The sequence below is a fragment of the Bombyx mori genome, chromosome 6 (genome assembly GCF_030269925.1).
Source record: "Bombyx mori chromosome 6, ASM3026992v2".
Classification (NCBI taxonomy): Eukaryota; Metazoa; Arthropoda; class Insecta; order Lepidoptera; family Bombycidae; genus Bombyx; species Bombyx mori.
Window position 1 is genome coordinate 164,088 of NC_085112.1, and position 26,207 is coordinate 190,294.

The window sequence follows — 26,207 nt, forward strand, 5'->3', positions numbered from 1 at the left end:
ACCTGATACAATGTTGTATACAGCATTTGAGGATCCTGCGTGGAATCTTTCGAGAGTTCTGACGCACCAAGTAACGCGAGCCGCTTTTTGCTCTTCACAGAGCGAACGCGATATCCATCGGGAAAACAACTTTTTTACACCTAATTGTTCATGCAAGATTATTTGTATTTGACTCATGCCAATGTCTAAAGTTGCCTGAATTTCGCAGTATGTCACATGTCGATCTTCCTTAATCAGCTTACACACAGCATCAACGTTTTCTTGGGTGACTGCAGTTTTTGGACGACCTTGACGGGGATCATCACTGAGCTTGACACGTCCACGTTGAAACTCAGCAAACCAGCGATAAATTGTGGTTTTGGATGGGGCTTCATCACCAAATGCAGAAATCATCCGGTCAACACACTGTTTTTGTGTTAAACCACTTCGAAAGTCATAATAAATCATCGCTCTTGAATTTTCTCGAGTCAATTCCATTTTCTCAACGACTAAACAAGTTTGACAAAACCTCGTGAGAAGACAGAGAATCTTTTTTTAAATAAATAAATGGTATTCGAGGTTTTAAACCAAGGAGTTTTCAATTAAAATGATTTTAATATGACAGGAACAGTGGAAATATTCCATTCCCGATACTTTTAATGCAGCCTATTATGACCATTTATTATAGGTAATCAAATACAGTATGATATAATATTATGTCATTAATGATATTAGAATGCTGCTGGTTTTTTGTCGATAACGGTTTCTTTTGGGATTTCTGTTGAGCAAAATCTTTTATTATAGGCATAGTATATGCCTTGTAAATACCTTCTGATTACTGATTTGTGAAAAAAGTGTAATGTACCTGACAAAAATGTTTTGAGAATAAACGTGTGACAGAAATTGTCGGTCTTTCGGGGCCCCCTGAGAATGGGGGCCCTGGGCACGGGCCCCGTGTGCCCTTATGGTAGAGACGGTATTGCTTACAACTTATATCTCAAGGTGGGTGGCGCATTTACGTTGTAGATGTTTTTTTTTTTCCTACCTAAGCTGATAGCCTTGAGAGGCTATATCAGCGTCGCCTTAACTAGTAGGTGAGCTCACGGGGCTCAAGCCTGATGACGTTGCTAACACGAACCCTAGCAAGAGCCGTGTTTCGCAGAATCTACCACCGGATCGGAAACGCGACCCACTGAGAAGATCCGGCGAGAAATTCAGTGGGCTGTGTCTGAGGGTTAATTTACTCGTCGAGCCCTTCGTCGTAAGCGACGGGTTCAACAAGAACGATGACTGGTGCTTGAGGTACCTAAAAGCACCGTTAATAGATCCGGAGGGTCGGGGACCCTTCGGTCCACAGGATCGGGTATGTAATTACCGGCGGCCACGAGAAGAGAGTTCTCATGTCGCGCCGCTTTATCGAAGTGCGTTGTAGATGTCTATGGGCTCCAGTAACCACTTAACACCAGGTGGGCTGTGAGCTCGTCCACCAACCTAAGCAATAAAAAAAAATAACATTCATTCATTTTAGGTATAGTCAAAATTCTCCAAGGTATCAAGGCTTGTATTTGTAAGTAATATTTATGATTATAAACTACATGCAATGTACAAGAGAATGTATGTATAGAAATATTTCCACCAAACTGATATGATACTACAACATATAAAGGACGACATAACGGCAGTTGAGTCCGACGAACATAGTTATGTTAGCGTCGCCGCACATGCACAAAACGCCGCCACCGGCATATTTCCCGCAATTTTCATACATTTTACATGTAGCCTTGGCGGCCACCGGCGCCAACCGTATTCGCCGAGTCCACAGACTCGTTCTACGATATAGATAATAAAAATACTCCAAATTTTACAATCCGTTTCTTAATGTTAGAGTGGGATCACCGTCGTCCCTGAGCGCTGTGAGGCACACAACGTTCCTATCGAAACCATTTAATATGAATAACAATAATTAAATTAATTACTATATCAAATACTAGCTTATAATTCGGGCGTCAAGAAAACTGATGAACAATATGATGTTGTTTTCTGTTGACGTCAGTGGTGTAGGGTGGGCAGCTTATGGTCTCCGGAACAGCTCGACGCGCCGACCATAGGGAATAATAATACACTGAAGCTGACCAGGTTCACTCAGAGAGGTCAAATCCAGGCACGATAAAATTAATTAAAAAGTCAAGCTCCAACAGCCTCTCAGAATTAAATAATCTGGATTAGTCGTTCGGAATGAGTAGGGTATATTTTATGGTACACACAGAGGGCACATACAGATGATACGTACAGTGTGTTCAACTAGCAATTGGCTATTGCATAATACACAATACATTTTTCCTACAATATATGTACTTACTACATTTTAAAACAGATTATATAGCAATAAAAACCTTCCGCATTTAGTAGGAAGCAATAATGCAATTTTGGAGGAAGCTAGCACGAGAAAGAGATATATAATTTTCCCTAAGTCTTGCTCCAGCACTCCAACAAAAGTGGAGGTCGCGCGAAGAATGGACGGATTAGGATACCGAATTAAAATAATAGTCAAAATACAGATTAGTGCTCAACATTTTTATCTTGAACAAATTTTCCTTTTTTAAGTTGCTGGTTACTTCAAACTTAGTAATTAGAAGTTTAGCTTGCCAATTTAGATGTAAATATAACTTTTTGTTGAAGTCAATATTGTATACTTATATTTTAATAGTAATTGCAAATTTCGATCCCTGAAGTCATGAGTGTCCTTCAATGTCTTCAGGGATTACATCCAGGTCTCTATTGTGGTTTCTTTGGTTTTCGCTATTTGTAGACAAAATAAAATACATCTACGTCGTAATCTCGCGTTTTTTACTGTCAATGTATTATTTCTGAGGCTTCGAATACTTAAAAGTCTTCTTGGTCACGATCGACTGAAGTGTTACAATCAATTAGGATACCTTCGGCCCACTTTTATCTCGAAACCTTAATAATAAACTTCTGGCTAAAGTTACAATGTAAGTTGTTCTTCGATTGGCCCAGGACCCACTTGCAAGCGTCATTTACTGTTTTGTGAAAACCGAGCATGCGTCCTGTAATATTTTGGGTTCTCCTGACACAGAAAATGGCTTCATGATTGACGAAGAAGCGAGTAAAACTGGAATAGGTGTATTGTCTCAACGAAGAAGAGATCACTGTGTAACAACAAGAGAGCTACTTGCTGCGGTAAAGTTATTGCAGAATTTTAGTAAATACAGAGGTAGTTGTTAGGACGAAGTTTTCATTTGAGGATTAAACATGTCGCGTTAAAGTAGCCTCTGCAATTTAAGTACCCGAAATATCAAGCAGCAAGATTGATAAGTGCTACAGGAATTCGATTTCGTTATTGAGCATCGCAGTGGAAGATCTCACACAGACCCACTGTCAAAAAGATCTTGCGTTGAGAACTGTGAGCACTGCGTTAGATTGAAGACTGTGCCCGTGCGGATGTAGGAGAACGGACCTTAGCGGTGAATGGAAGGGAGCCTTAAAGTAAGCTCAGAAAAATAATGCGGATATCAAACGAATCCTCGAGTGGCTTAAAACTAATGTACGTGAGCGATGTTGCAGCTGTGAGCTCAACTACAAAAGATTGAGCACAGTGCAACAGTTTGGTCATCCAAGAGGCAAACGTAGAAAAGGTACACTGAAATTGTACAAAGTACGGGGCAACTCCGTGGGAACGAATCGCACTGGGCGTCGCCGGCCCTTTAAACGGAAGTAAATATACTTTCAGTGTTCTTTTTAATACTGGGTTAAAACTTAATTTAAATATCATCACTCTCTCTGGAGAATAATGAATGCATAGGCATAGGCATGCTTTAAGCCCCGACACTTACACTGCCATAATAATAAACACAAAATAGTTCGACAAATTATGGCAAAATAAATAACAATAAAAGAAACAATTGTGTAAGTTTTGATTTCGATTAAAGATTGAAGTGTAAATTAACGAAGGGTGCAAAAGAAAACTTTTTGGCGCAATCGAAGCTTGTTGCCAAGTTTTCTCAGTTAAAATGACACACGGACGTCGGCAAATACACAAATTTAAATTTTTAGCGGCGCATGGGCATTTACGAAGATGTCGTTTATACTTTGTTTTCAAAGTTAATTATATATAATAATAAACTGAATTAAAGAAAAAAAAACCCGAATAACATTCAAGGTAATGTTTTACTGAAGGCTTAACTTACCCCGATTGACTGTATTGGGAGACATTTGAATATTGTGCTAACTACCAGCCAGTCTTCTTCTTCTTCTCGCATCGGTTTTCTCAATGCTGAGGGTTGTCACCACCTCCTCGCAACAAGAGTTTATTGTGAATCACTACGCCATTTGTTCCTATCTGCCGCCGAGTGTAGAGCATCGTGAACTGAGGTGTCGAGAATAGTGTGGATCAGTGTGCTTGGTGCGAGTTTCTTAGCGTTCTCCATAGCGTAAAAGTTAAGCCAATTTTGTATACAGTTGGAACAGCGCCCCTAGCGGCAAACGTACGCAAACGATCCCATTCCATACAAATATGAGCTAACTTTTACGATATCGAGAACGTTAAAAAACTCGCACTAAGCACACTGGTCAGTCTAACGTGTCGGGCCTCTACCTCGTGGTCTTTTTCCGTCCACTTTGCCAGTGACCATTAGCTTCTTCCAGTTGCCGTCATCGTTTCTGGCAATGTGGACAAAGTATTCCAGAACTCTACGTAAGCAGATGGTAGAAAGCTTCGTCTCTAGTTCTTGGAGGATCGATACGTTGGTGCGACGTGCTTTCAAGGGATTTCCTAGCATCTTTCACCAGCACCACATCTCAAATGCATCAATACGGTCGGGATCGGCTTTCTTCGGGGTCCAGGTCTTTGCGCCCTGAAGAAAGCCGATCTAACAGCCAGTAGCTAGCAATATTGAAAACAGCCATTTTTCCATTCAAATTATTTCTAGACTGTTACATTTCATTTAACACAGAACGAACTAACGGTATCTGGAGATCTGGCAGTTTGTTTAACTTGGGTTTTCATGTGGGTTGATTTCACAACAAGAGGATCCCGAGTGTTAGATAGGCGCTAACCATCTTCTGCTTTAAAGTTGGGAGGTTTTTATTTCATTACAATGGTCTGGCGCACCGTACGTCCAATTAATTTGTGATCTTTAGTACTTATATCTGTTATTTAGTAAAACCTTCTAGAACAGTTAGCGCCTCTGTCCAGAACGTATCGACAGACTGCAGACTCGTGCACCCGGTTGTTCTCATCATCCGCATTCTGTCCTCTGGCCTCTGTATGAGGGCCCACAGTTACAGTCCAGCTTGGAGACACCTGGATCCTGCAAAGGGATGCTGGACTCAACAGATCTTAGTTTCTTATGTGGTCTATAAAATGATAATATAGACGCACGTCTAAGATTCTGCCGTCCTTGTCTGTACCGCCCTTGGTGTACGGCCGGAACACAGGCCGTTCCGCTGTGGCTTGGTTTGGTTGGTGGTGACGACGACGTGGAAACTTCAGGTTGTTCACGATTAACACGTGCTTCACACGCTGAAGTTCACCTTGACTCTCATACAACTGAGACATAAATATGGATTATTATTATATGGATTATTATCTGAAATAAAGAATTAAAAAAAAAAACAAAAAAAAAAGCGCACGTTACAAGGTAGGTGGCAACATCCACGGTGTGAGCTCTATGGGTTCCGGTGACCACTTAGCAATAGGTTGTGACCTTGTTAACTTTTCTATGTAATAAAATAAACAACGCGCAAAGGAGCTAAGTTATCCTTAATTACATTCGCGACGACCGCGACAACGACCTCGCAGGCGGATCGTGTGATGATTGCCGCAGATTTAATGAAAACGACGGTGTCAAGCCACTCGGGCTTGCAACATGCCTTTCCGCCAGTGCTCAACATAGGAATTATCAGCCAGATAGGTATAATAAAGGGTAGATATTTGTTGACACTGGAGAAGCAGTAAGAATAGCTCGAGTAAGGCGAGGCGAGTACCTTATGATGTTAAGCTCGACTAATATTTACGTGTTATAAGTACCGCTGTCAACCGCGGCGTGGGCCCGCTGTCAGTACCGGCGCGTGCTTGGACAATCAAGTACCAGGAAACGTTTCGGCACAACAATGCAATATATAAAAGTCAAGTGTTGTTACAATGTCACATGTCTGTGCACGGCAGACGGTAAAAAATCCACTGAGTAGTATTACCCTACGAGAGCTCAGACAATGAGAACGGTTTAAAAATTCGACAATGATACAAAGTCATGCACGCACGTAAGGCCAATATCATAACAAAACGAGTCGCAGATAGCCGCGGCACCCGAGACGCGATCCCACGCACCGCGCCCACCGAGCTGCAACTCTGACACAACTTACTACGCACGGCCCCCTGATCACGTAAAAATTTGCGACAGCCACAATTTTGCAGATGTTGTGCAGACGCGTCGCGACCGATCGCAAAACGTCAAATTATTTCGTATCACGTACCGCGATTGTTCGCTTACCGCTTACTGCAGTTTTCTGTCATACAACTAGCGCCAGTCGCAATCGGGTAGCAATAATTGGCACTAAAAAGCCACATTACTTTTTTTTTTTGCTGAACAAACCGGCAAATGAATTTATAAAAGCGCGTTACATATAAACATTTCAAAATGTTTAAGTGGAATTCACGTTTGAAACGCCAAGTGAGAGCTGCTAATTCTGTTCTTTTCGATGAAGCCTTACTAAAAATAAGTGATCTAATAATAATTTTTGCTTTATTTTGAATAATAGCTATAAAAATGTAATTGTGTCATGTCAAACACTGATAACATTTTTTTTGTAATCGTTTGATAATTTGTAATCAAATAGTTGTTTACGTTACGAACCTATTTTAAAAAAGAATGGATCAAAATTATAGCCTAATTTATTGGAGTTTACTCCTTTAGAATCGATTTACATATATAGGCCCGGGGTATGAAAATTATGGGGACCAAAATCGTACTAGCATGTCACACGAAATGCGTTATGCGCCTGCGCCGGCAGTCCGCCACAAAGCCTCGTACTGATCGCGCGTTTCTCTCATTATTGTATTTTCATATATTTGTTAGTCGTTTGTTTTGTGTCTCGTTAATTTGTTAATAATCTGTAGTGTATCGTGTTGTCGTAATATAGAACTATTTCTCGTATTGTTTCGTTTAATTTTTTATATCCAGTAAACTCCAGTCGTGCGTCGGAGCGGACACACACACTTTTTTAATTTCATTATCAATTAAGTAAGTACATAAGCTCACAACCCATCTAGTGTTAAGTGGTATAGACCTCACAACGTGAATGCCGCCCCCACCTTTAGAAACGAGGTCTGAGTTTCAACTGTATACCAAAACGGCTGCCCCATTCTTCAAATTGCAACGCATTACTGCTTCGCGGTCGAAATGGGCGGAATGGTGGTCTTGCGGGTTAATCAAACGCCCTACCACCAACGATTTCTTAAAGAATATTTGCTAATTTGATTTTAAATAAAAGATGAATGAATCCTTAATCATGGAAGTCTTCCATGTATATATGTCAAATACGTGTTTCATTGGATTTATTGATATCTGCCTGCGGGAATCTAACACTGGTGCAGTCGCATCTTTATTAGAAAGTCGGCCGTCTCTACTGCACTGCTTAGGCCACGACGATTTCAAATTAAATAGTAAATTCTAGAATAAATGAGTTAGTTTTATGGTTTTATCAATAATAACGTGTACAACAGATCCATCTCACGCCGACATGAGGCCAACAACGCTAGAACAACCAGTCGATGATATTCTAGGCCTCGCCTAGAATATGCTGCTATTCTTTATCAAGTAATAGATAGTGGATTTGTTTGACTTGGCAAGAGTAGGCTTTGATTTGAATACCAGAAATATAGTGCACTCTTTCACAGCTTGAAGGGAAATAAAAGCTGTGCAGACTATTCAAAATAATGTTCACCCAAGGTCATGGGCAATATGACGTGAATAGGAAACTGCATGTCAGACATTAACTTAATGTTCTATATTATTTTTAAACAAATGAATCTAATATTTTAAGACAATAAATAAATATTTATTTTTATAATTAGCCCAGTTTTTCGTCGACGAAGCCATCTTAAGAGAAGCTTCATTGCAAATATCAGGCCGATATTTAGTAAGTTATTTTTATTCAATAACCAGGTACTCTTTGCACTCACTCACTGCAGTAAGAATGTTAATCAATCATTATATTATCTAGACTATAGGGGACAACAAACAAGAGTAGACACATCGTGAGCTGTAGTTGTAGAAAGAGGAGAAAATGGAAACTAAGGCGAACCACTGGCTCATGCAGCTTTCATTTGAGCAGAGGCTGCTCGTACGCAGGCAGAGGCTGCGCATCTTCCAGCTGAGATATATGTATCTCAGTTTAAAAAATTCAAGGAATTGACCAATATCGGCAAAAACCTTGTTTAAAATAATAAGATCAATTTTGTTTTAATTTTAGCTGAGTCCGTAATAGTTTATATTACCATAAAAATGAAATAGCGCTTGTTACAATAGTCAAGCAAATCCAAATATATGTTTTACTTTATGCTGGTACTACAGTAAATTTTATGACACTAATGAGTATATTTTACGCTAATAAAACTACTCTCAACTTAGCATTTCAAAATGACTATTTATTTTTTTATTGCTAAGATGGGTGGACGAGCTTACAGCCCACCTGGTGTTAAGTGGTTACTGGAGCCCATAGCCATCTACAACGTAAATGCGCCACCCACCTTGAGATATAAGTTCTAAGGTCTCAGTATAGTTACAACGGCTGCTCTACCCTTCAAAACGAAACGCATTACTGCTTCACGGTGCGGACTCACAAGTGGTCCTACCACCAGTAGAATTCCAGTATTTAGCTTCATCGTATATTTTGTATTCACAGTATTTGGCATGTTCTGCTTCTAGTTTATAGGGTTATAGAGCTATCACCTTGCTATCATCCTACTTACCTCAGCCCCAAGTTCAGTTATGTTTCTTTGAAGTTATCGGCAGTCGATATTATATTTCAATTGTGGCTTCAATTTCATGCGGCAAGAAGTTGGACATGTATTACAAACAAACTACGATTTCCTAATTTAAGAATTATTATTCAAATAAAACAAAATTACACAAAAAAAATAATTATCAAACTTATCTAACGGCCGTCTGGTGTAGTGGTAAGTGACATGGTCGCTACACAAGGGGGTCGCGGGTTCGAATCCCGCCAAGGGAAGATATTTGTATGATAAATATAAATGTATTTTCCAGGGTTATGGATATATATTAAATATGTGTATAATAAAAATCTTACATCTATTTCCGTTATCTGGTACCTGTAACACAAGTTCTTTACGAACTTACCACGGGACCAGTTAACGTGGCGTGATTGTTAGTAAATATTTATATTTATATTATTATTATTATCACAATGAACAAAAATCAGTGGTGGTTGATCCACATTTTGTCTAAATTATGAATTATGTTTTTCATTTTGTAAGTAATATTCATGTAAGTATCCAACAAAATCTAGAAGAATTATGAATTACTAGTCGATTTGTTATTCATTCTATTATATTATTAAAACAGCAGTATATACAATAATATATATAACATAAAGATAAAATGATACAGAACAAATTGAGCACGACAGATTAAAACATTGTCTTAATAAAACAACCTCACAATTTTGCTTTCAAATAGTTATGAATCCATCCTTTACCATAAAAACAAAAATTTTAAGGAAATATGTATATTTCCACTAAGCACAATTAAAAAATTATAGGCAGAAATAATTAGGCTATTCTTGCCCTCTCAGTTCACATAATTAAGAACAGCAGTTTTAAAAATATCTACATAAAATTACTAGAATACAGAGGTTGGACTAAATTTAATGTCTGTTCTCCACAATCCAATTGAACCACCCTTGAATGTTGACATGGTGCTAAGTGCTGTGTTTCCTCTTCTCTCCCAAAAAATACAATGTTATGAATTTGATAAGAAACATCAATTTCAGCATCTTCGTCAGAGAGTTGGGGCACTGGAAACCCATGTGTTTACCATGTTATGCAATACAAGCTAACAATTATGGTCTTGGCCATCATATGATGATCATAATGCAGTACTCTATGTACCAACAAGCATCTCCAACTGGCTTTCAATACTCACAATGGTCAACAGTGTTCCTGGTATGACAATAAACATTACTATAGTACTATATATTAACGGCCTTCGCAGTTTTAAATATACTTTTAGATTGAGTATTATTTTGTAGTCAGGTTACTGAGACAGAGCTCATGATGTTTTACTTGCCTAAAAACCAAACTTTTTCACTATTATGGTGCAGGTCCTGCATAGGCATATTCAGTTGTGTTAAGCCATACAAATGTATCATGAAATGTTACATCAATACTTAAAATGTTAAGATCACTATCACAGATCTGAAAAATTTAATTCTTTAGATAAGTACTATCAAATGTTTGTTATTGTGAATGATAGGCTTCAGCAAAATACTTACTATTTGCACATTCTTGAAATGATAATGCTTGCGGTTCTAAAACCTTTCTTCATATACAGAAGATCTGATAAGTGCAAATGAGTGCCATCTATACACCCCGAAACCCCAGGAAAGCCAAATTTATTGTAAAACCTATAATGAAAAGAAATTTATTTACTATTATATTATGTTTTCAATCACAAAATTATTATTGTTCAAATATCTATGTACTATAAAAATAAGACAAATTTTGAATTTAAAAAAAATTATGTAGGAAAGATTAATGGTGGCCTGAAGGCCTTTCCAGTTTCACCAGGACTTGACATTTCTCAGAACTCTGTTTAAAATATAGCTATAGTTATAAAGCTTCAAGAATATAACTGATCTATATGATTGACTCGTGGAAATTGTAAAATCAGTGGAACTCTTGTGCTCTATACTATAAGATAATTATTTAACTTACCCATTTATAATAACTTGTGACCCATTGTACTGTTTGCAGAAACTTTAAATGTTTCAATAAAACTGGAAGATTGTTTAATGCCATAGCCACTTCCCTAATGGCATTGGATTTACTACAGTTTAACTCAAAATGCAAAAAGCTCATTCCCACAGGTTTCTGGTATGAAATTTTGCAATGCTGTTAACACCTGTATAAACAAGTTATTTAAAACATTTAGTTAAGAATAAATCTGAAATCAAAAAAACAATGCTACTTTTGAAGACAAGATTTTGTGAATCTTTTATTTTCTTCATTATTTACACATATTAATATGTTAAATTGAATATATATATATATAAGTACCTTGCATTTTACTTTCTATTCTTGTTCGTCTTGATGATCTAGGTTATTAACGGCTTTAATTCAGAGCACAATTGTAAATATTGATGTTTCGAAATTCTGTAATGTGTTCTGAACAAACTTTCCGATAGATTAAAGGGTCAGGCTTAATCACGAAGACAGCGTCGCAAACGCACTGATTCGTATGTATCCGACCTAATTTCCTTAGACTCCAAACCCCTTTATTATTTGAGCTCTGTCCATAGTACATACCTAGAAGAAATATTAATTTGTAAAAAATAAACTTCATAACCTCAACATTATTAATGTACTTAAATTGCCCAGCGTGGTATTTAATGTTAATACTATGGAAAACACAAACACAAATAAAGATCTAAACCAATTACACTTACCTAAATCAAGTTAATTAATTTAATTTCACAAATTTTACACTTGCAGATAGTTAGCAACAATTCAGCACCAGATACAAAAGGTGTCGCAAATTTGACAAACGAAATTGCTAAATATCTGCTGTTGTGTGGCAGACAAAAGCATCCGTAATACCGACTTTAAGCCAGTTGTTGTTAGTTGTATGGAAAAGAATGCACTAGTTTCACAAATCGCTCTGCAGAGGCAGCACTAGTGATGGTCCGCGATCTGCTTTTTTGTTGTAAGTCCGTAATACGAAATGGACAGTTGACAGCAACATTTGCACAATATTTGTCTTCTGCATGGAGTTAATAAGTACCTACAACTGGAGTGCTGTCTGATGCCGAGAAATCGGTCTCGAAAGAGAATACTTTTTGGTCGCGGTGTCCTTGTCTAATGTGGTGACCATATAAAATTTATTTATAGGATAAAATTATACACATGCATCAGTTTTGAATTTACCTTAAGTAATTCTGTGTAACCCTATGTAAATACAAAACACGTGCTTGCAACGTTTTATTTATGTAAATTCAATTCTAAACATTGCTTCGTCGTCATGGTGCCTTTTTTCGACGGTTTTTTTTGGAAGTTGCTGCGTTGTCGAAAATCTAGCACTGAGTTTTATTACAAACATCATTACCTCAGTGCTATTACTTAAACTTCCTCAAACTCATGTTTAACGTCCGAATACTCAACCGCGACTTAAATATTATGTTGAACTTAATTACGCAATTCCTACTTTAGTGTACTGGCTAAGTGGGACGTGCAAATTAATATTTGACACACTGAGTGAGACACTGCAACACACATGGTCTGCGCGTATCGGGTGCTCTTTTCCTACATTCACATCTTCAATTGATTTAAAATTACTTGTATTTTTACTTCTGTGCTATTTTCATGACACGTGTATATTAAGTCTACTAGTTACATTTTAGGAAATAAAACACAATGGGTAATAAAATGAAATGAACTGAAATTCATTTATTTGTTATATGTAGACAATTAAATAACTCTTAAATGACAAGTCAATACACATAACACAATACACATAGTACTTGATCTCTATTTACAAAATATTGGTTATATTATTATTATTAAGTTCAGTAAATTTTCTGTAATCTTATAATATAACATATCCTCTATTTTATTTTTAAGTAAATTCTTTTTTTTCAACGAAATACATAATTTATTTTAATCAATATCTAAGTGGACCATGAGTATCATTAAAATTTCGCAATTTAAATTTCAATTCAATTAAAAATCGCCATTTTTCTCTAATAAATCTAAAATCGACTTTATATTTACAATCACTATTTCACGACTTTTAAGTTTTTGTTTCAATACCTTAACATCTTGTCGTAATTTTGCTTTTCTCGGGGTATTTTTTATTTCTTGCGTTTGAGTACTTGATTCTTCTTGTTTGACCTTTTTAAAGGACATTTTCCAGAAATTCCAACGTCATATTTACTAGAAGATCTTCCTCGTTCGCTTAACGTCAGGCAAATGATATACATGCTTGCGTGCGACGCTATTCAATACAATAAAAAAAGTTCAAGAAATACCACGTGATGGCTCTTATAATATGAAAAATACATTGCAAAATTATAGTTTTCACGATTGTTTTTTCAAATTTAGTATATGACATAGATTAAGTACAATTTACAAGACAAATGGTATTAAATATTATAATGAGAAAAAATATCTCACATTTTAAAAATATATGCTCACACTAGTAAAAATTTATCAATGAATCTGACATATGGAAGGATATTCCACAAACTGGAGAGGATTCTCGCTTAAAACCACTTATATTAAAAGTGTTCACCATGATTACACGGAAACTTTCACGATTTTCGAAAAAAAAAACAAGCCACAAGCTGTATCAGTGCCATTTTAACTTCGCACTACAAACGTAAATAGACGCCATTTTTCTTTTAATCCATTCATAGCTCTTTTTCGGTGATGCCAACAATTAATCTGGCTTCCCACCAAATTCAACATGAAAACCATCAGAAATCTACGTACCTACCATTAAATTTTCCATTAAACAGAGTTCTTATTAATATAGAAAAATATTTTTTTTGTTAATGAGCTTTATTAATATATGATGTTCTATTAAAAATCAATATATATCATATAATCAATACTTCTTATATAATTTATTTTAATAAATTGTCATCATCAGAAACTAAATTCACCATAACTTTGTACGTTTATGTTGAACCAATTTAATTTTTGACGTTGATGGAAATTCTAAATTGTCGCAATATTTTCTAGTTAAGTTTAAGTCACATCGTTTAAATAATATGTATTTAGATATATTATTGTCATAAAATGTTTAAAATCCTGTAAAGTGGATTGATTTTAACCTTTTTAATAATTTTCAACAACGCCCAAGCTACTAAAAAATCCACTAACCACTAAAAGCCATTTTTGATAACTAAGACGGGGGTCCAAATTCCGAGATTTTATGGAAAATCCTCTAAGCTAGCAACACTGCTTTTTGTTTGTAAAATGTGCGAGAGGGACACCACCACTTAATAATCATTCTCTTTTCAGACCGTTTTTCCTTACATCTTTTGCTATTTAAAAATAAACTTTAAGCCATAGAGATAAAGTATATTTTTAGTTTTTATGTCAAACGAAGTAAGCACTCCAGTTAGAATAGTAACTCTATGGTCTTCTGCTAATTGTCTGCGAAATACGTGATACAGCTGCGGGTCACAGCCGGCTGTGTAATTATTCATTCATTGATCGTTCTGTGCAACGTTCGCGCCCTGATCCTTAAGACTGAGATAGGAATAAGGAATACTTTATAATTATTTCAGGCTTTTATCAACATAGATAACCAACAGACTTCCATTAAGTTTGAATATGTATAAAATTCACTCATCACATTACAAGAGTCAAACTGAATTCTTCTAATTTAAAACTCAGTTAAGTTTCGAAACACGGTAACTGACAAAAAACTAGAATGTCGGTCGGTCGTAGGTCGCGGTGCATCTTGATTCCTGTTTGTGATGCAGCGCGCGTGCTTGTAAGCGGAAGTATAGTGGTATTATCGATTTGCTTATGACAGAAAATGCGTTGAATGGAGAAGGTGGTCGCGCGGGCGAGGCGGCGGGGCGGGGCGCGCTCGGCAGTGCGCCGGAGGAAGCGGGCTGCGTCACACGTCCTCTCGCAGCCCGCTAATCGAGATATTCCGAGTTTCGTGCAAATGCTAGTGTTTTTATGGCGGTCACATTATTGCGAGTGTTGGTGCTGGGTGTTATCGCGGCAGCGGCCGACGGTTTGTTGTTTTTCGTGTTTCGTAATGTGGTTCAGGCAGTCCACGTGCTCGGCCCGGGAGCTAGCCGTGTTTACAGTGCTCCACGCATGCGCCTGGCTTGTTTGCGCCGGCCACCGGGTCACCGGCCTAACCTAGCCTGTCCCCATACTCTATAGCTATGTTTTGGTCCTTCAAGTAAGTCTAGATGTAGAGCTAGAGAGGCACGCGAGGAGCGACGGCACGGCACGCACGGTAAGGTGATCGATCCTGTTTGGAAACTATGTTGTTTGTCCTTCGTAGCCGCGCTATGATTTGTGTTTACACACCGTCTCGTTAGCGTCGTCCTCTCGTAACATTCTTTGCTTGCTTACGATTTGCATACTGCGTATTTAGTTCACTAGATGTCTTGTTTCAAAACAAGAAAAAATAAATCTGTATGTTTCTAATATACGGTCAGTTGACCTTACCAATACAATCCAATTAGTTAGAACGAAGTTAGATCGAACTGCCTTGATTTCGAAGTTCGTTGTGCTTCGTAAGTTAAAAACAATATAATTGGTCCGTCACTGGCACGTCACTGGGTCAGGTATCCAACGATCCAATTACGAACTTCAACGGAGAACGTCGGACTTTTTTTATTTTCTCACAGTTTTGATCATAATCCGGTCTCCGAGGCGCCATGGGGCCCTCGCTTTGATATGAAACAAAACATCGTTATCGGTAAAGTTATTAGTTAACGCCGCACCGGTGGCTTGTATAGAGAGACGTTAATTAACGTGTAGCGATGTGTTGTACGTACGTACGCACGCACGTCGTGAGACCGCGTTACTCGGAAGATGCGTCCAAATATTATTGTTATCCCCATTACGAATATCACTAATTTATATAACATTCAGTAATTTTTTATTGCTACTTACTATAATTTTGTAGTTGCCTATCGTGTCTTAACTATTATTTGATTGATAAATAAATTACGCGCTTTTTAGTTAATCAGCTTAAAATTCATATAATTCGTGTTAATGCTTTTAGGAAAAGGCTTTGTTTCAAGTTAAGGTTTTAGAATTCGGTAACCAGAGCGTTGTGCGTTTATAATTGAAATATTTGACAAACATAAACTTACTACTTCCATCTCGAAGCGATATGACCTGTTTTATACTACAATTGAAAGTGAACCATTGAAATTTTACATAAACAAGAAATGTTTAGAAATATCATCTTATGAGTGTCCAATTAGAATCTTATTAGCCACAGATTCGATCACAAGCACGCATCACCTGATGTTATATTATTTATCACTTCCAATTATAGAGACGGCCGACAAGTAGCAAGTACAATTCATAGACAAATCTACAAATTACTTACACACATCGTTTACAGATTGTTCGCAGTGAGCAGTCATGAGCCACGAATTTTCTATTCGTTATTTTACTTACGATTAGTGCTCTGAACATTCAAACCATCCCTAAGAGTAAGTCATCGGTAAACGACATGGACAATTTGAGGCCACAAACGACTTTCGAAGATAAAATATCTTGGCTGTGACGTCATACCCATAACTCAAGCTTTCCTTATTGCTGTACGACTCTCAATGTTATCAGAGTAATGTGTTGCGGACGTGGAGCTTATATTTCATTAGTTGTATTGTTTATTCATACATATGAAATATGTATTAATAAGGGTAGTAGTTTCTCGGGTGTACGCAACTTAAACAACTTTTAAGGTTTCATTTCGTATTAATGTATTTATAACAATAATACATGTCGTACTGAAATAGAAGTAGATAACAGAAATAGCATTTGCGTTAAGGCGCAGCGCAGCTAGCTACAGTTGCACTAGTAACGTGCTCGTCATTGCCGTACACATAACAAGTACAACAGTTTCGTTCGCTGCGAAACAGCGGCTGTTCCGTGGTGCTGACCAGGGGCGTGTTTACTTTGTAGTACTAAGGACCCACCATGAGGTCATCTCGATGCTCTAGCCGGGTCACCACGGTCGTCCTCGTTGCTTGTTGTGTCTCATATCCTCTTCGCCACGTACTGTTCGGCTCTAGAACGAACTTTCCATCACCTCTTTCTCAGAAGGACATAGTATAAGTACAAAGAAAAAACCGGAAAAGAGTCTTAGTTAACTGCATCTCAACAACAACAGTCGTTGTCGTTGAATATCAGTGATCATCCACCGTCAGATGGGCCCAAGACCTGTCTGCCTTTGAGGTCGAAAACAGAAGCAGAATAAAGTAAGAATATTTATGTAGAGCCTAGTGATAGGAAGTAGAGTGTTAGAGTAGGTAGAGCAAGCCGGAATCGTACGCCCGTTTCTTTAGAATAGTTTCAACCCTCATTAATATCATGTAATATCTACTAAGTATAGAAAGACTTTAAGTTTTCTTATTTTAAAATGTTTTATGAAAACTGAGTGAACTTTGGTAATCTAAATAATTGGGTACTCTACAAAGCTCTATCTAAAAATGTAGCGATATTGTTTCTCTAATCCGTAAACTAGATAAAAGACGGAGGATTTGTCTTAATCTTGAAACTTTGTTTCAAATCGCCTTTGACAAAGTTAGTTTGACATTAACGCTGAGTTTGTATTATATTATTTACCTGACAGGAACAGAATTTTCTTTTCAGAATTCTTTCAGAATGAAATTCTTTTACATCAGATCAATTACACAATTAAGGTTTAAACTATTTCTTTAATACGAATTGTTTTGTTTCGAATTAAGATTTAGTTTAGAGAAATATCAAGATTGTAAAACTTGATACTAACATATGCGAGAAGGAAATATGTATAGTTAGGAACAACGGGCTCCAACATTCTGCCGGTGCCGTCAGCGTCAGCGGCACTGTACGATAGTAATGTTCCTGTTAAATTCCCACGATTTAAACTTAAATGTTTTAAGCTGTAATTAGTTCTAATGTATTTTAGGTACATACAGCCGTTTTTAGTAAAATATTTAATTTAATTTTTGATCTAAATTATCAAGTAGAGACCTCAAGTAACAAGGCAAAATCATCTCACGGATCTGCCTGTATTCTGGGGATTTTTTACATTGGGTGGATAAACCATCAGACGCTGCTCATCTTGAACCACGAGGGGAAGTCTGTCCTGATAGTAACACATAACAACCTCCCTACCTATGCTAATAGCCTTGAGAGACTACTTTAGCTTCTCCTAGACGTGTAGGTGAGCTCACGGGGCTCAAACCGGAGTGTTGCTAACATTGGCCCTAGCAGGAGCAGTGCATCGCAGAATCTACCACCGGATCGGAATCGCGACCCACTGAGAAGATCCGGCGAGAAACTCAGTGGGCTGTGTCTGTGGGTTAATAATAACACACGGCTCACTCAGTACCTAATATTCTAAAAGTTCTGCGAGTATTTAACCGGGAACTAGATTCCTTTTTGTGATGTTTTTATATCGGCAGCAATTAACATTGTCGGATTTTCATTTGATTGCACTAAAAGCCTAAAATTAGGTTATAGATGTCCTTGCAAATTGGCGCACAGTACTTTGAGACGTTAGTTGTGGGACGCGGAAGGAGAGCGCGCGGCGCGACCCGTCACTCCGGACGATTCTGGCGATTCTGGCATTTGTCGATTATATTTTTTAAAACGTAAATAAATTCGCCAACTTTATAGTTCTATGTTTCCGGTACTTCGAGCTGAAGACGAATTATTGATTCCCGCCATAAAATGGTCCAAATATTGAATTAACCGACAATTATCTATTTCTTTTACTTCAATAGTGTTTATTATCTTATTCGATTTATGTTTTTTAAGAAACTTTAAACATTTCTTTGAACTGACAATAATGTCGTATAATGTCAGATACAACAATGTTAATGGCTTTCTATTTATCGTCTCGGATGTGTCACATAATATGTAGGTACTACACTATCGCTTGATCGGAGATCGTTTTATTTTGTCGGATATGTGCATAACAGATTCCAAAGTCCAAAAAATACTGCGGGTCGTGCCACATCCGACCAAGTGCAGAAATTGTAGTTTGAACGCTTTGGATAAGAAATTTTGATCTAAAAAATGAACCCTGAAAATCGCCAGAAAACTTAAGTCAACAATGACGAATTAAATTCTACAGTGGGAATTAGCGCAACTTAACCTACCGCTGAGCTAGCACCAGCTTTCAACGTTAGCATCAAAACAATATTGGTATATTTGCGCCAAATTGGCAACGTAATTAAACTGGACAAGTGGATACCGCGCAAACTGAATGATGCCTGAGTGACGAACGCGTTATGTTGCTTAACGGACACAGAAACGAAGGGATTTTGAACCGTATAGTCACTTCCGATGAAAAACGCATTTTATTTAATAATCATAAACGGTCATCATGTTGGTTAGACCCCGGGCTCAGCGCCGCTCAGCACCTACACAATGCACGAAACGAAAACTTATCTCTAAAAAAGTAATGGTTACTGTTTAGTGGTCTAGTGCATCGCACGGGTCTTGCTCTGTTGAGCTCCTACTGACTACTCCTACTAAAGTTACATATCAAAGATAACGAAATATGTCATTTCTTTTGAAAGTTGTAACATCGCAACGGTGGCGCCTCTTGTAAAGGCTGACCCACCTCGAGATATGAGTTATAAGGTCTCCGTTTTAACATTACAACGGCTGCCCCGCCCTTCAAGCCGAAACGCAAGAGTGTTCCCAGAGCGAGAGGACAATATGTCTTACTTTAACAAGGCTCAAGGAGAGAATGACATAGAAGGAAGCAGTAGTCAGCAGTACGGCTCTGTTCAGCACCTGACGCTGTCCATGGGCGATGAAGACAGTATCACGTCAGTTGGCCCGCGAGTTCGCCTCCTCTCGGACACTCGAATCTTTGTTTGAAATTTATTGTAATGAATAATACATAAGGTGATGGCTGCGTTACGTCGTGAGCCCGTGCGCAGGCGTGGCCGCGCGGATTTCAATACAATAACAATTTACAAATACTATCTTGAGCGAATAATACGTTTAAGATACTATAATTGTTATTGTCATTTTAATTGCTGTAATTAACCTTTTAAATGAAATAATTAGCGGTTTTATTGCTATCAAAGTTCAAGAGCTTATCTAAAGTTCATAATGTGGCGCGGTACAATGTAGAATTAAATTTAATTCAATTACATGTTGTCCTTAATTACTTATAATAAATGTATGTGATAATCTACAATGAAATATTTTAAATTTACCGAAACACTTCACTACCAAAAATCGTACCTGAGTTATTTCGAAGAGCGTGCGTATATTTATTTACATTAATCTTTAAAATCTGAATTTTATCAATCAACAGCACCGTCCGTCGATGTTTCTATAAACCAGTTCGTACATTTTTCCCGCGTTCGTACGTCGACAGGGGCGTAATCAGGAACGCGTAAGAGAGGGCAGTTACCCCCCCTTTCTCAATTTAGCTGCTGCTACGCCAGAGTATCTTGCGTCCTCCTCTTACACTCAAATAGATACCTAGAGAAGTTAAAAACACTTGCGGCTTGATCTCGTATTTATCATACTTTATTATTTTTCAGACGTTCCGAATAGCTTTTCTTAATTATTAGCGGTTTGACAATTAATAAAATACTGAACTGTGTTCGCGAATTATTTACTAGTGTTTAGCAATTTATCCTTAAACGAAGAACTGTTAACAACATCTTAACGAAGTCAAAGTTCGAAGGCAGTCCGACACGACATGTCGGCTGTGAACATATTTCTCTATGCCAAGGGTTGCCGCATTTCTGTAGTTGACCTGATTGTTAGTAGTTATCACTACCCATGGAAATCATTAGTTCCAGGGCAGAATCTTTGCTGCTGTATTGGGACTTTAATATTTCACGGCGAGCGCAGCAAATGTAACAGCAAAATGGGCCTTGCGCAATGGACGCCTCAGACACTCAGACTCATAGTCGTATGCGTAGTTCATCGCCAAGAAACAAGATTTATGGAACATTTATTGATTGTTGGGCGTATTGTAAGTCTATACGGATGTGCACAACCCCCTCCCTCAGCTGCGAAGCAGAAATGCGTTTCGTCTTGAAGGGTCGGCACCGCCATTATACGTACTGTACAACTGACACTTACACTTCATGTTTCAAGATCGGTCGTGGAATACACATTGTGGTAGCCACTAAACATCAGGTAGACCGTGAACTCGTTTAACTGTATAGGTTATATTAAAAAAAAAAACCATTACGACCTTAGTACGTCCGTGGTTGTTGTAATTTCAGATCTAAGTATTCGCCGTTGTAACATACACTGTTATCGCGCCTAAAACAGATATGTTTTCATAATAAATCGTATTTTTAAACGGATAATAGTTTTAAAAAGGTTTTTTTACTTTTTGTTTTTCATATAGGAATTCCAAGGTTTCCTATAGAGCGAGTATCCGCGGTTTATCTACGTAATCACCACCCGATATAGTTGACAAATATTCTATAATCGCCAATAGATTTAAATGAAACAAGTCCTCTCAGTGCTCTTCAGATCGCCTGGCGGTGCTCAAAGTCAGTAGGAGTCGCACTCACAGACCGAAATCACTTTGCGGATCCACCATTAACTAATAATAACTTAATAACGGTGGATAAGTCAGCCGAATATAATTTTTAATTACTAACATGCTTCACGCACTCTCACCCTCACAAATGTATGTATGTATGTATAATAGTTACATAAATACATGTGTAGTAGAGGTATGTAGAGTCAACAGGAGTAAAGAGTTCGTTGAAGTCGAGAACAGCTTGGGATTGCACGTCGAGGAACGTTCCTGCTGTTATCAACTCAACTCGCTGGCTTGTACAGTTTCCCAGGTGTCGGTTGGCAGCCGCGGTTGCAGTTTGTAACCGTGCGATGGTTTGTTTACTTCTGACATTAGTTGAGAAAGAATCCTTCCGATTTTAGATCCTAAAATTAGCTACGAGATCACATGCGTTATGGATTTAGCGCGTAAACACCGTAATGTTGTTGTCTTTTTAAAACACAATTTAATTATTACAGATTAGTTTACAGCCCTCGTGATTGTTTATTGTTTACACACTTAAAGCTATTGTTAGGGGTTAGAATATGAATATACATTATACAGTCAACAACCCCAAACTGGTATTTTCTTCTCTGTGCTAAGTTCTGGAAACCTGTACGAGAGACAAGAACAAGTGGCTTGACAGTTGGAATGCTAAAAGTAACAAAGATACCAACCCTTACCGAGCATAGAACTGCGCTCTGTGGTCATTTGGCAATTTGACAATACTTAAGGACTTCGTACTTTATTTAATTCATCTCTGTCGATAAAGTAAAGCACATAACATTAATTTTATCTCAATTTAACTTCACGATCGTATACACACTAGAAAATAACTCAAAATGATTGCCGTTTGAAATAAACCCTACAAAGCACAAACACGAGGATTGAATTTTCAGATAATTTGGATAAATTTTCAATAAATAAGGTACAAGAGACGTTATCTCAGAAGGGACAATGAGAAACAACTCGAATAATACATTTTGAAGATCAAAGCACGAAATAAACAGCAAGAGCTTCGGGAATATCGGTCTGGAATAAGCAACGCTTATCGAGTCTTGGCCTCGCTTTATCGAGCATCTCGTGCTTTTCATACTCGACTCTACGGGTTGCCAATCTTTTAATGTAGGGGGGGGGACTAGGGGCTTAGGTAAACCACCTGAAATATATTTAACTCTTCTAGCGGATAACGTAAATAAGTTATCTTGCCCAGTAGTATCTGACTTTAAATATGTATTACAGCGTTCACCAAATTTGGAACATAATTATCTTAATGTCCTCTTTGAATTTTAGTCTCCAGAGATGTGAATCAAGGTGAGTTCATCATCAAGGCGAGAAAGGTTTCGGATGACTTTCCCGGCGCTTAAAATCGATGTCTTATACACAATTTTGTTCGCAATCATCTATAATCGTAAGGGCTGGATAAAGTACACAAAGAAACGGGTAGATCACGACTTTCTGGTGTTGGATAGTCTTCATTCAGTAGTGGAACACCATGGGCACATATAATTGTTGTGAACTTACAGTAGGTACGCGATATAAGTTTGGACGAACTCATTTGGCTCAAACTTGAGCCAGTTTATAGCCACAATCAGTGGTCTGAAATTTTCATTTTATGATGTACTTAATGAGTTTTCTCTGTCGGACACTCTGGCTTCGCTATTTACCTCCAATCCTTTTTATTGCGGTAGCAAACAGTTAGTGATAGTTGTGCTAGTGTGCTAGTGAGAGTGAAATTCCATTTTGATTCAGTAGTGACATTTCGGCACAACGCGCAGACCAAGTTCCAAAGTCGATTAGGTCTTTATCTAAAACTCTCATTTTAATTGTAAAACAGACAAAAAGGGGTTCCATTCCACATGATATATTTTGTAATAATGTTCGGGCAGATCTGAAGTACATAGATTATCTGGTTCATTTGACGCGATCACTGAAGCAAATCCGTGCTCTGTGAGGCGTAGCGGCCGCTATCGTTGTTGGCACTTGTAATGTCAGTACACTCCACTGTACTGTTTCATGTACATAGATGCTTCTTGTTTACCTAACATTGACTGAAGAGTATGCTCACGATATTTAGGAATGTTGTATGGTAAACTCGAACTAAAAATTTACCCGTATTTGGGTGAGTCAAAAATTGTGAATTAAAAAGAAGGTCAACATTCAATATGTATAACATGCCTCATAAAATCTAAGCTGAATGAGCTATTTGACAAATGATGCCTGGTACAGCGGACCAAATCAAACAACAGCAAAGACAGGAGCGTAGTTATTTCTAAAATATTTTCTTACTTTTTTCGAAGGAGGTATGTGCTTCTTCGAATCATCATCACAAAAAGTCATAGCGATTGGGAAACACCGTGAAGGATAGTTTATTCCAGAACCGGATGTCACGTGGTGACCATGATCTCCGGCTAACATTTGAGTCGGTAACATTTGAGTCGTCGGTCTGCCAGATCTTTCTTTCATCATCGAAAAATGGTTTTAGGCCGTGAGGATTAACTGATAGTTATTTGGGTTGCGGATGTTGTGATGATAAAAAGGAGAAAATGCTTCTTCTACAATAATAATTATTCAGAGCACTGGTTACGGAACGTACGCTATTGAACACTGAGACAGCGGAGTCGGAGGGTCTTTGACTTGAACCAGAAGTTCCAACTGTCCTAGCTATTTAATTTAGTATTTAGCTTAGGACGAGCACCAGAAAAACCATCGCAATAATGTTCTTCTAACGATAAAAAAGTTTTTCTCTAATGAACATGATTTTATATATGATTTCATTCTTACCTCATAGGGTGGTGTAATTCCCTCTAACACGTGTCGCGTGTTTGTTGCGGTACTACAGAGTAGAATGCTCCAAATATCAACACGTGCCCTTGACATTAACCCAAAGAGCAGGTAGGACGTTTCTTCGGGACCATCTTTTATGAACAAATCTATTGTGTATATGTTATCTGATTTGTGACAGACTATTATCGTCATAGTGTCTGCCGATTATGCAGGATGTCTTATCATAACGAATAAGCGTTTTTTTCCGAGGGAGTGCTACAATGATAGATCAAAACCGGTACAAATATTATACACTCTACATTACTTTACCCGTTGCTTGCGACGAAGGGCTCGATGAGTGAATTAGCCCATAGACATAGCCCACTGAGTTTCTCGCCAAGTCTTCTCAGTGGGTCGCGTTTCCGATCCTGTGGTAGATTCTGCGAAGCACTGCTCTTGCTAGGGCCAGTTTCAGCAACACTTCCGGTTTGAGCCCCGTGAGCTCACCTACACGTCAAGGAGAAGCTGAAATAGCCTCTCAAGGCTATCAATCAGCATAGGCAGGAAAAAAAAGTACATTACAATATTTTCCTAGCTAAATAGTCAAAAACAAAATCTTCAATAATTTCAGCCCGTCCTTCGGAGAACATTGTCAGTGTTCAATTGATAAGGACCACTCAGTGATGTAACAGAATCATCACCGGGTGCATTTATCGTATAAATTGCTGTAACTCAATAGTGTTCTGCAGCATTTTTAAGAAGACACCCTTTGTATTGAAAACTTATACCAATTCAACTTATTAATGTTCATCAAGTTGACAGAAGTTAAATTCCCAGGTGCGCTTTTATGAAATTTTAAAATGTAATTGTGTTAGCTCTCTATGTCAACGGGACAACTTTTTATTTAGATGCAAATAAAACCTTTGTATAAATTTTCATTGGATTGAGTTTAAAATAAGTAATTATGTTTAAATATTATGGGTCTTATATTATCTTACTCTCTTGTATTTTTGTCGAACATTTTTTATAGATACATGGTGATACCTTTCATTGTTTCCTATGTTAGGACCACGAGCACACCGAGAGAACCGCCTTTCCCACTGAAACGCCATGCTGTGGGACACTCAGTCACTTCGCTATAACAAGTTTTTGCTCACACGCGCATGACTCATACTTACGCTAAGAATTTAATTAAAAAATGCTAAAAGTTTGAGAATAATATTCAACTATAATTCTTAATAAATTACACTGGTCAACGCTAGTCTTACCACAAGATATCTGCTAGCTAATACCTCTTTAGACCCTACCCTCATTTGGTAAATAGGCAGTAGTTTTGTTTCGGTTGAACTCAGACTTATAATAGTACTCAATAAATAACATATATACAGAAATATATGCTACGACGACAAACGCAAAATCGGGAATAAATAGCATATTAATTAATTACATATTTTGGGTTTTATTTCAATTATCTGAATTTTAAGAATACTTAAATTGAGTTTGTGTGAATATACCAAGAAAGTTTAAAGACGACCCTAATTCATTTTGTTATGTTTATGGTGGAATTTACAAAAATTAAAGATGAGCTTTCACAAAAGTTGCATTTGAGAGCTATCTATCACCAGTATTTTGGCTTCACTGTGGCTCGTCAAGACTAATTGAGGATCCCTCATATTTGTTTTCAAATATTTATCTCTGGTAGAGTCCTCTGGGTTACGTCTTCTGCCATTGGTTTATTAATTTTTTTGATTAAGACGATGCATCACAATATAAGCGTATTTTTGTATCTAAGAGAAAATTTTCCTGAAGTAAGTGATGCGAAGGCAAAAGAGGGTCTTTTCGTTGGACCTCAAACTAGGAAGTTAATTAAAAATCCAGTGTTTGAACACAATAGAATGATCTCAAAAAACGAGCATGGATGTCTTTTTATAGTGTTGCTGCAAATTTTCTTGG

The 26,207-nt window shown here is 37.6% G+C and overlaps 1 protein-coding gene and 2 long non-coding RNA genes across 8 annotated transcripts in view; 2 read left to right on the plus strand and 1 right to left on the minus strand.

Moving 5' to 3' along the window:
- The first annotated feature begins 7,419 nt into the window (after positions 1-7,419).
- LOC134198996 (uncharacterized) lies at positions 7,420-9,519 on the plus strand. Its single transcript, XR_009973309.1, has 2 exons — positions 7,420-8,139; positions 8,224-9,519. It is a non-coding gene; the product is annotated as an uncharacterized LOC134198996 (long non-coding RNA).
- On the minus strand, positions 9,089-11,914 carry LOC110386668 (uncharacterized). Of its 3 annotated transcripts, none has more exons than XR_005244803.2 (5): positions 11,689-11,914; positions 11,300-11,548; positions 10,958-11,144; positions 10,516-10,647; positions 9,089-10,438 (listed from the first exon to the last, which is right to left on the minus strand). It is a non-coding gene; the product is annotated as an uncharacterized LOC110386668 (long non-coding RNA). The 3 variants fall into 3 exon arrangements; XR_005244804.2 differs by having other exon boundaries at positions 9,089-10,183; positions 11,689-11,882; XR_005244805.2 differs by having other exon boundaries at positions 9,089-10,310; positions 11,689-11,882.
- A 2,918-nt stretch (positions 11,915-14,832) lies between these two features.
- Positions 14,833-26,207, plus strand: part of LOC101744081 (protogenin B) — a 108,509-nt gene continuing 97,134 nt past the window's right edge. For all 4 annotated transcript variants that reach the window (XM_038011828.2, XM_038011829.2, XM_038011830.2 and 1 more), the window contains exon 1: positions 14,833-14,993. In XM_038011828.2, the coding sequence (XP_037867756.2) occupies positions 14,936-14,993 (58 nt within the window). In that variant the 5' untranslated portion in view covers positions 14,833-14,935. The remainder of the gene's footprint in view (positions 14,994-26,207) is intronic.